The sequence below is a fragment of the Alligator sinensis genome, unplaced genomic scaffold (genome assembly GCF_000455745.1).
Source record: "Alligator sinensis unplaced genomic scaffold, ASM45574v1 scaffold210_2, whole genome shotgun sequence".
In the NCBI taxonomy this organism is placed as follows: Eukaryota; Metazoa; Chordata; order Crocodylia; family Alligatoridae; genus Alligator; species Alligator sinensis.
In genome coordinates, this window is record NW_005841946.1 from 3314205 (window position 1) to 3325563 (window position 11359).

Sequence of the window (11359 nt, forward strand, 5' to 3'; positions counted from 1 at the left end):
AGTCACCTCCAAATTGGGACAGTAAGTTACAGTTTTTATTGAGTGAGCTGCCGTCTTGGGCCACTCCTACTCAAACCTGTCACTACTCCCAGATTTGGGCTCGGATCTTACTCAACAGGTTCTTTTGCTTAATAATTAGTTTCGTTTGTTGAGCATTTTAAATTACTTTTGGGGAACTTCCATATCACTGTAAGTGACCTTTTTTTTTACCATCCTGGTCAAAAGGCCCTAGGGTTTGATCTCTCGGAACTCAGGATATTTGTTCTTTGTAAAAGACTTCTAAAGATAAAATTCAAATTAAGGCTTTAAACAAAGTCAGGACCTTTTGCACGTAGTCCAAAAACAATGACCTAGATAAGGAGATAAATCTTATCTTCTTCCTGAAACTGGCTAATGGGCAACCATCACAAACATTCAAACTATTTCATTCAATATGACATGCGGGAGCCTCGATCTGCCTTCCCCCCCACCCCGACTTACTAGCCAGATTCTGCTTTCCAAGCTGCTGGACTGCATTCTTGTAAATCAGCTATCGGATCAGTATCAGCAGATATAGCTGGCTAATAATTGTCATTCGGTATTGGCCAAGAAATCTTTATCAGTGCACCCCTAAAGAATGTGGAAGCCACAGATGTTGATTTTTTTTAGTCAGTTCTGGTTTAATTTAATTAAACAAAGGTATAGATGGAAGCCTGGATTAGACATTTAAGTAAGTGTGAGAGTGATATTGTAGCCGTGATGGTCCAGGCATTATGCAAGGCCACCTCTAAAAGATATCACCCTAAAAAATCCTTATCTCTCATGTTTAATGAAGTAAGGCTAAAAACTGCATTCATTGTGCAGCAGAATGAAATACAAAAAAATAAACCTAAATACTAAAAGAAAAACTCTAAGAATTATACTAAATGTTGCTGTAACACAGGTTAATCATGGGCTACAGGAGTTAAACTTCTTGATCTAAAACCATGATTCTCTACAGTCTGAGCCAGGGGTCAGTAACTTTTTAGGCTGGGTCCAGATGAACACCACCATGTGATGCCACACACCACATGTTCAGCTGTTCATGCTGCAAGGGAGCAGTGTAGAGGGTTTTTTTTGACCGATATCCAGGGATCAGAAAAACCTGCAGTGAAAAGAAGTGGAGTGGCGCATGCAGCGGCAGCGTATGCTTCTTCAAGCTGGAGCCTGGCTGGCCGGAGCTGTACTCCACTGCTGGCTAGCTCTGCATGGCAGGAGCAACACAGCTGCAGCCGTGGGAGGCTCTGATGACTCCAGGTAAGGCTGCGGGGGCCAGCCCAGTGCTGATCTCAGCCTCTCCTACCCCACCTGGGGTAACTTGCTGCGTGCCAGAGCATACATGGCACAGGCGTTCTGCAGGGCCAACTAGTGACAGCACAGGGTGCATCACTGCTAGTTGTCTGTTTGGTTTCCCCAGGACAACTAGCAGTGGTGCACGCTGTGCTGTCACTGGTTGTCCCAGGGAAACCAAATGTCCACACATGTCTGGACATGGCCTTAGTGGTGAGCTGAATTACCAAATCTTGGTCCAAAGACAGACCACCCTTTGCAATCTGACTGCCATCACCACCAAGTTTCCCTGCTGCTGAGTTGTTGCTGATGCCCTGGCTTCATGGGTTGGATTAAATTGCTTGGTGGGCTGAATCCAGCCCATGGGCCATATGTTGCTGACCCCTGGTCTGAGCTAAAAGATCTGTAGCTTAAGCAGATGGACAGTGTACACCTAATTGTGATTCACTCACAAGAGAGGGGCAGAGAGTTGCATTGTGATGTGGAACTACATTACAGAGGTAAGGTTTTTTTTTTCTTTTTCATTGTAACTTGATGTTACAAAGTTCAGTAAGTAAGTTCAGTATGTACAAGTGCAAAGTCCTGCACTTTTGACAGAACAATGCCACAGGCTAGGAACTCACTGGCTAAGCAGCAGCTTTGCAGAAAAGGATCTGGGGGTTACAGTGGACAATACGCTTGAATATGAGCCAGCAGTGTGCCCTTGTTGCCACGAAGGCTTTATTCTTGTAGAATAAAGATAATGTGCACGCATTTTAAATGTTGCCACGAAGGCTAATGGCAACCTGGGCTGCATTAATAGGAGTATTGCCGGCAGATCAAGAGAAGTGATTCTTCCCCTCTATTTGGTGCTAGTGAGGCCACATCTGGAATACTGTGTCCCACTACAGAATGGATGTGGACAAATTGGAGGGGGTCCAGCAGAGGGCAACAAAAATGGTTAGAGGGCTAGGGAACATGACTTACAAGGAGAGGCTGAGGTAACTGGACATATTTAACCAGGAGAAGAGAAGGCTGAAGTGGGATTTAATAGCAGCCTTCAACTCCCTGAAGGATGGCTACAAAGAGGACCAAGTGAGACTGTTCTGAGTGGTGGCAGTTGACAACAAGGAGCAGTGGTTTCAAGTTGCAGCAAGAGAAGTTGAGGTTAGATATTAGGAAGAATTTTCTCGCTAGAAAAGTAGTAAAGCACTGGAACAGGTTACCCAGAGAGGTTATGGAATCTCCATTCATGGAGGTTTTTAAGACCTGGATAGACAAAGCCTTGGCTGAGATGATACAGTTGCAGATGGCCCTGTTTTGAGCAGGGGGTTGGACTGGATGACCTCCTGAGGTCCCTTCCAGCCCTAATTGTCTGTGATTCTAATTAAGTCTTATTACAGCACTGTGATGCTGAAAAACATGTATTTCTCCATTTGTAGAATAAAGATAATGAGACATGCAGAAATGGAAGCTTGCCTGATGTCACAAAATGCATTAGTGATAGATAGAGAGTAGAGCCTTGGTGTTGTGACTCAACTTCCCGCTCTTACCAACAGGATTTGGCCTTGTATTGTTGCAGTTTGCATTGAATTTTCTGGTTCTGTTTCCAGCTGAAGCTGAAATAGCAATGTTAAGAAGGCACCTGGCTACATTTGTTTTGTTTTTGTTCCAGGCAGTACAACAAACTGCGAAAACTAATGAAGGATGCCCGTCATGACTGTATTCTGTTTGCTAATGAATTCCAGCAGCATTCCTATCTGCCAAGAGAGAGGGGAGAATCTATGGAGAAATGGCAGACCAGGTTTGTTTTAACTAATAACCATATGTTGCATTGGACATAAACATATGAAGGTGTGGATAATTTATGTCTAAAAATGTAAGGCACTGGATATATAAAATGTAATGCTGTTGTTTGCTTGGCCATACAGTAATATAGCGGCTCTTAACTAGGGGTCCATGGCCCCTTGAGGGGCTGCAAGCAGGTTTCAGGGGGCACATAAGGGCTGCAGATCTGGCACAGTCATGATCTCGGAGGTCACCTGGGACAGGCTACACCCAGGCTAAGCCCACTGCAACTGCCTGGTTCACAGAAGAACACGGATTTTCTCCTTTAAAGGAGAAAAATGTAGGAAGCTCCAGTTTTCCCTTGCAGGCTCGCAGTGTTCCAGCCTGCAAGGGGCTGCATGGGGCTGGCAGGTGCGGGAGGAGGCCGAAACAGCTGGGAGCATCATGTGCATGTGTGTGCGCACACATGCATGTGGCAACCAGGCAGTGATGGAGAGCAGCTCCCCACAGATAAACTGTGTGAGGGAATAAGTGGGGCATGGGCAATGTATCAGGGTGAGGGAGGGGCATGTGCTTGACCCCCAATTTCTGCGGGCACAGGGCTGCAGTGTGGCTGGACTGGCCAGTGGGACCTGGTGGAGTGGGCAGTGAGACTTGCTGCCACTGCCAGGACCCCTGTGCCAACCATGCAGCCAGCAGTGGGAGGAGCAGCGGACCAGTGTGGTGGGGAGGGATGTGTTGCCCTCACCTGCTGTCATCGCTGGAGGGGAGATGGGGTGGGAGGCAGTGCGGGCAGCCTGAAAGAAGCGGCAATGTCATCTGCCCCACGCATCCCCCCCATACTGTGGGTCAGGCATGAGGGGTGCCAGCAGGGCTGGGTGCGTGGGGGGCTTCAGGCCAGGAGTGAGGGGCACCAGCAAGGCCAGGAGGCTTTGGGTTGGGAGTCAGGGGACTGGCAGGGCCAGGGGGCTGCAGGTTGGGAATGAGGGGGGCCTCGAGTCCAAAATGTTTGAGCGCCACTGCAGGAATACATAATAATTGAAGTTTTAGATTGTCCTTTTGTGATTAAGAATATATTCTATATTGCTTTTAGATATTTTTGTGTCTCTTTTTTAATGTAATCCCAGGTTAATTATACTTAAAAAAATTAAATTGAACTGATGTCAAATTGGAGCCGAGTTCTCAGGAAAGCTTTACCAGAAGTGAATAGAATATGTTCTCATCAGAATGTTCACACAGAACAAATGTAGGCCTCTTCTGAACAGAACGTGTGTCTATAAATGAGATAATTGTTAATAATCTTTTATTTTATCCGAATATTTTCATCAGCGGTCTGGAAAACATTACGCTAGACTTTCAAAAGGTTGAGGGTTGCTTTCTATATAAAATTCCTGCCAATACTTGCTCAACTTTATACTTGTATATGTGCACACATTTTGAATTTTTGACACATAAGTAAATTGCAGGCTTTATAACAATGATTGACTAATTTTGTTCTCTGCTTGGGAAACTAGTATATTCCTACTAATACCTACTGCCAGATGCTGTAGCAGGTATAGAGGAGTTGAAATTGTGACCACATTCCAGTTTATTTTCCACGGACTTGCATTCAAAGGAATACTAAGCTGCATTGGGGACCCATGTGGATGTGCTGGGGACAGAGTAAGGCTCCCCATGCATTCTCTACCATTAACTTCCAGAGAGCATCCAGGATGAGACAGCTAGAATTTTGTTTGTCTATTAAGTGCACGCTAACCTGTTTTCTGAACTTAAACTTACACACGTTAGAAATGTAATGACTTGTATAAAGGTCCTGGAAATGTATTACATGGTCATAAATGTAATCTGGCACAAAGCATGTACTTTGTTTTTCCAGGAGTATTTACAATGCAGCAGTCTGGTATTATAATCATTGTTTGGGTCAGATGCCAGTTGTTATGGTAACAGAAGATGAAGATGCTATCAGACAATATGGAAATGAAACAGAAGGAGTGTTTGTGATTTCATTCAAGGTAAAGTACCAATAGAAATAGAAGAAAAGACATCTTTGTGCCACATCGCCATCTTAACAAATCAAGCACTTTTAAAGACCAGTGTATATTTTATGTCATCTCAAAGATTTTTTGGAAAATAATACAATAATAATGTTACTCTGTGTGCATAAATGAACACAAGGAAATCAGTATTATGAATATTATCAGAATTGGTGATAAAACAGAACCTGGAAGAAAACAGCTCCAAAAAAGAGGTGTTCCTTGCTCAGAGAGGCCTTGTCATCATTTTTTCATTGTTTAATTTAGTGTTAGTGAACAGCGAAAGACTGACAGTCTACATTACTGAAGTCTACATTGCTGTTATAGCAGTCAGCAGCAGCACAAGACTAATCCACATCACTTTACTGGTGTACTGTAGTCTTGACTAATTGGGATTCACTACAGTAGTGAAAAGGAGCTGATTTTCCATTACTTATTTTGTTACTGGTGTCTGGGAGATTGCTGGGCAAAGGGGAAGTACCTTAGGCTGTAAAAAGAATGTTGCCAAGCTAATAACCTCTAAAAAATTACATATTTTTCAGATCTTTAAAGTACTTTAAAGGAAATTTGATTTTTTTTTAATAATTTCACTGTAATAGTCTAAGATACAATCTTAAAAATAGTTTGTTGTTTATTTATTATTTTAAAAATATATATCCCTTCTCTACTGTGGCATATTTGTGTTGGGATTGGCTTTTGGTGTTTAAGCTACTTTGGAGTGGACACTTGGCTACCACAGAAAAGTACTGCATATTTAGACATAGCGTAATAGGAATGACAGTTGTTATACAGAATTCTGTTGTTGTTGCAAGAAACATTGTTAACTGAAACATAAATCCCTTAAATCTTTTGTCGTCCATTTATAAATTACGTATAGAATTACTTGGATAACTTTTGGCTGGACTTAAAGGCTGCTCATGAACTCTTTGATTCCATACTTCAATCTCGACGTGAACGGGAGAGTGAAAGCCAAGAAAATAATGGGAAGGAGTATCCTGAACATCTTCCTATGGAAGTATTGGAGGCTGGGATCAAATCTGGAAGATACATACAGGTAATATATTATTTATAAAGTGTACATAGACGAGTAAGATGAAGCTGGGGAGAAGGAACTCTTTTTGGAAGTGTTCCAACAAAATGGATATGGTGGGAGGCAGAGGGGATATGGCACAAAGAAAAAATGGAAATCTCTTGCAGGAAAGAAGCACAAAAGCTAGAGTATGAGCAGCAAGTAAAAGGATTAAATTGCAAAGATATTGAGCTTCTGATCTCCCTTGAATCCAGCCCATATCATTAGTATAAAAATAAGCCATTACTCTCTTATGCATTTGGTGGCATAAGTTTAACTGTTAGTGACATGTGTCCATATCATGAAAAATTAAACTTACCACAGGAGACCAGCATTGTTTCCTTTGGCAGACTTAGCAAAGAAACAAGAATAGAATAAGCATAGAGATTTAAATTTTACCTCTAGGTTCAGGATCAGATGTGGCAGTGCAGTATAAATCAGGCTTGAAGTAATTCTTGTGTTATATCTGTTTGAATAAAGAGAGAACTGTAGTCTTCAGAGCTTTCATCAGCACCAAATAGAATTAAACATCTAGAAAGAATTCTTAGTTCTTTCAGTAATTCAGTATTGTCGGTTCTGCATTGTGTATTCTCCCTATAAAGAACAGCATTATCTTATTCAAAGTATTCTGTGAAAATGATCAGAAAATGTCTCTTTAAAAATGGATTTTTAACAAGTGAGTTGTTTTTCAAGCTAGATGTATTGAGGCATAGAGATTTTCTTTCCTTAAAGCTACTTCTATTTGTTAAATGCTTTTTACTTTATTTTAGGGTATCCTAAATGTCAATAAGCATAGAGCACAAGTGGAAGCTTTTGTTCGACTTCAGGGAGCCAGCAGGAAAAAAAAAGGTGAAAAAGTTTACAATTAAATATGTACAATAAAAAAGTTTACAATAAAAGCTTCCATTTCCATTATAGTGTCCCCTTCCAGCCTACTTGGGAACAAAAGTTTCCAGGCTCTCTACAAGAAGCCATGTCAGCCCCTCAGTCATTAAGATAGTGATGAAAGGGAATTTTAGAAATGAGGATGTGTAAAATTGGAATCCAAAAACAGTTCTGTGTAGACCTCTTCAAGAACAATCATCTGTATTTAGCTTCTCATTTTCCCACTGCCTGCACCTAAACTGATGGCTTCCTATGTCCTGCTAAAGGGTTTATTTGGACCTTTCCACGAGTGGACCCTAGTGCACATACTTATCCTGTGTGCTTTGTTTTGGTCTCAGTGCAGCCACTTATATGGCTGAAGTTAATTAAGTGCGGAAGTGAAAGTAGAAAAAGGGAAATGATGTGGGCTGATGATAGAATCCAACATTTTTTTTTTATCTAAGGCTCCAAACATAAAACTGCCTGATAATTCTTTCAAGAACTGGAGGAAGATTTCTTGTGGCATTGGGTACTTACTAGTAATCCTTTTGGGAGCAGCTATGTAAGAACAGCCATTTTGCTACGAACTGTTATTTCAGCAAAACACTGCTGAAGGAGGCAGTGTGCAACAGATTTATAATCTTATTTAACTGTTATTATTACTTCAAACTTAGATCTCCAGAGTGATATACTTATTTATGGTACCAAAGCTCGGAACCGAGCAATCCATGGTGATGTGGTAGCTGTAGAGTTATTGCCGCTGCATGAATGGAAAGGAAGAACCGTTGCTCTTTGTGAGAATGAGGCTGATGAAAAAGCATCAGGTGATACCTCCAGTGAACCTATGCCCACAGGTAAAGTGGATCATGATACAATGTAGGTTTGGAGTATTTGCTTTCCTCAACTTGCTGGACTATATTGTGGTTTTAATGATAGGAACTGTCCCCTCCTGCCCTTCCAAAATGTCCATGGTTTATCATCGAGGTTTAACATACCATACCATAATGGTATGGTATTGATATTACACAAAATCATATTAAAAGAACATTATTACAGTTGCAAGTCAAGCACTCAAAAGTTAGGCAGTGTCAGGATTCAAGTTGCCAGTGCAACCTTATTTCAACATTGTTCAGCAGAGATATTTTCATACAGCCTGTAATTACATGATCATATACAACTTTTTCCATAGCACCCCTGCCATCATCAGTGCACAAGGTAGCCCTCCTCTGGAGATGAATCGGGGCTGTGCAACAAAGGAGGCTGTTGTTTGATGAACTCCTGTGTTAATTTGTTGCAGAACCTGGTATACGCATAGTGAAGGAAGCAGGGGACAGTAGGAAGACAAGTGATGGTTTTGTGGTTAAGGCAGTTTCCATGGAGAACTGGATTCTGTCCCACCAGTGGTACAGCATTCCTATGTACTGTCAGACAGATCACTTAAAACTTTCAAAAGTGGTTGCCAATTATGTTTTCCTCATTATCTGGGTGCCTCCCTTAAGACCCTGGGCTGTGGTTTGATATTAATGGGAGCATTTTATATAATGCTTCCATTCTTTGTGTCAGGTCCTAGTTTTTGCAAATTGGTGCCCAAATTTAGTGAATTCTTTTGACCTTAAGCACTAAATGCCTGGGGAAAATGGAGATGATAATACTTGCTCATGTCATGGGGGTATTGTGAAAATAAATTCATTAATGTTTGTGAAGCACTTGGATGCTATTATGCTGAGTGCCATAGAAAAGCCACAAGGACAATTAATAATTCTCTTTTTAGAGCAAGATTGAAAGATGGACAGTAAACAAAGCATGGGACATGCATTGAACAGCAAGGAGAACACAAAATATCGAATAATTGTTCATTAAGAGACCATCTTCCATTCTGTGCACTGAAAGAGGCAGGAGTCATGTGGAAAAAGCAGTGTGGGCTCATGTAATTAAGGATGTATAATGTATACACACAGAGGGGCAAATTATAGTTGCCTAGGCAACATTAATTCTGATGCTTCTAAACTTTTGATTATTTGACTTTGCAACTATTGTGTTCTCCTAATATATTTTCTTGTGAGTAGTGCTCTAGCTCTTTTTACAATCCCCCTCCCTTGACATTCTGTTACGTTGATGCCCCTATGGTCATCACCAGGGTTTGGGACCTTTAGGTCCACTGCTCAGACATCTGCCATTTAAGCAAATAAAGTAAGTGATAGAAGATTACAGGGATCTATAGGTATCATAGCTTTTAGCAGAGGAATGGTGAGACTCATCAGTCCTGGGTTCCATCAAAGCTCTGGAGGGGAGTGTGACCTACTGGGCAGAGACCAACAGCCTGTCTTCCCCCAAGTTGCCACCTCTAACCTGTCCTTTCAATCCTGTTTCTTCCTGACTCCTGGCTTCCCATCTCAGTATTGCCCTCCTCACCTAGCCAGATCCAGTCTCTACTTCTCAGGCTTCTTTTCTTAATTTCTTTCACCAGAAAGTCCTAATTTCATCCCTCTGGACTCCTTATTCTAGTCCAGTGGTTCCCAATCTGTGGTACGGGTACCACCAGTGGTACGTAGATAACCTGTCAGCGGTACATGTTAACAGATTTATTATAATTACTTTATATGACAAAAATTTGCTGGCGGTACTTATGGTTGTATGGTTTTAAATTGGTGCACAATTTGTCATAATTTGGGAACCGCTCTAGTCCTTTTGCTCAGATCAGAGTTAAGGCTTTAGGAGAGCAGTTTTCTACCTCCCATGAAATCCCGAATGATTTTAGCCCTGTAAGTAGTTGCCAGTTTCTGCCCCACTGTTGGCTGCAGTTCAATTGTGAATTAAGAAGCGTTCTGCATAGATTGTGTAGTTGAGGTGTTCAACCTGTGGGCCAGATCCAGCCCCTAGCACCATGTCATCCGGCCTGCGGGGCTGCCCCTGGGTCCGTGGCCCAGAGCACTAGATCGGGTGGTGCAGGGCCTGATCTGGGTGGGTGAGGGGCAGTGCAGACCCCAGGGCCCAATCCAGGTGAGCAGGGTCCAATCCAGTATGTGGACTTGTCCCATGCCATTCATTTGCCCCGCGAGCACCACTTGCTGTATGAAATATGGGTCTAAATCTGCAAAGCAAATTAGTGTCTCTTAAAATAAAGGACCCTCTTTAAATTCAAGTTCATCAAAATCTGGTTGCAGAAATGCCAATTTATCACAAACTTGTCTTTGAATAGCAGTATTTTTGATTTTGCTTAGAACATATTCATAACTTTCAAAATAGCACAGTGCTCACATAACTGCAATACACAGCTTATTAGACCCCTGTTGTATATCACATTTTGTTATGAGTCCTAGTGTAGACTTATGGCACACCTGTTCATGCAGCAGAAGATTGGAAGATTCATTACTTCCACAAACTACTTCGCACTTCCTACCTAACCACTCATTAGCCAACAGTGTTTCTTGTTCAAAGGTAGAGTCGTTGGAATCATTCAGAAAAATTGGAGGGATTATGTGGTCACTTTTCCATCCAAAGAAGAGAGCCAGACCCAAGGCAAAAATGTTCAGAAAATTCTTGTTACACCATGGGACTACAGAATTCCCAAGATCAGGATCAGTACACAGCAAGCTGAAGCACTGCAGGTAGAAAGATGCGACTGTTTGTACACTGTATATTCCAGTGTGAGAGTGCAGGCACTGCGTGTTTTATTTAAGACAATAATAATACCAACGGCAGTAAAAGAACGAAAAAGCTATTAATAATCCAGAAGCAGGGAGGATATAATGAACACCTGGCATGCTGCCATACAGCTTACATATTTATATAAGTGGTGCTAAACCTCGTTAGATTCAAGGCACCCCTTGGGAAAAATGCCATCTCTTAGCTTTCACTTGTCTTTTGACTATGAAAAAATAATAGAACAATTCTTCTGTGGCAAAGAACTCGGAAAGCCTACAACAGGTCAGATTGTTTCTGACACTATAAATTCCTATTTAAAATCTCTGTGTTTATCTTAGGAATCCTGTGTAGGTGTTGGCATATCTAACAGTGCTACTGTTGTGCAGCACCTTTAAAAGGTTGTCACAGCAGCTGCAGCATCTAGGCTGAGAATCACTGCTGTATAGCAATGACCACACACATACCTCATGTAATTTAAACCGCACGAGTCTCCTTCCTTCTGATTACTGGCTGGAGACTGTGATAGCAGTGCACAGGTGTATGTGTAGTGTAGTTTGACTGATGCTGCAAACTTCAAGTTAAAACAATGTGGCCCAGATACTTTGCTGCAGCAGAGGTATTTTAGGGGCAGAATGGGTGCCTTCACAAAGCAGCTAAGGTTCACAGATTCTCT

General features: G+C 41.8%; 1 protein-coding gene across 5 annotated transcripts in view; it reads left to right on the forward strand.

Moving 5' to 3' along the window:
* Positions 1–11359, forward strand: part of DIS3L (DIS3 like exosome 3'-5' exoribonuclease) — a 39710-nt gene that overhangs the window by 16906 nt on the left and 11445 nt on the right. The window contains exons 2-8 of one of the 5 annotated variants that reach the window (XM_014518249.2): positions 1111–1275; positions 2963–3091; positions 4952–5087; positions 5986–6162; positions 6948–7026; positions 7716–7895; positions 10480–10649. In XM_014518249.2, coding sequence (XP_014373735.1) covers positions 1151–1275; positions 2963–3091; positions 4952–5087; positions 5986–6162; positions 6948–7026; positions 7716–7895; positions 10480–10649 — 996 coding nt within the window. In that variant the 5' untranslated portion in view covers positions 1111–1150. Of the gene's footprint in view, positions 1–442; positions 1276–2962; positions 3092–4951; positions 5088–5985; positions 6163–6947; positions 7027–7715; positions 7896–10463; positions 10650–11359 lie in introns of those variants that run through there. The other 4 variants (XM_025199523.1, XM_014518250.2, XM_025199524.1 and 1 more) reach the window with 4 other exon arrangements.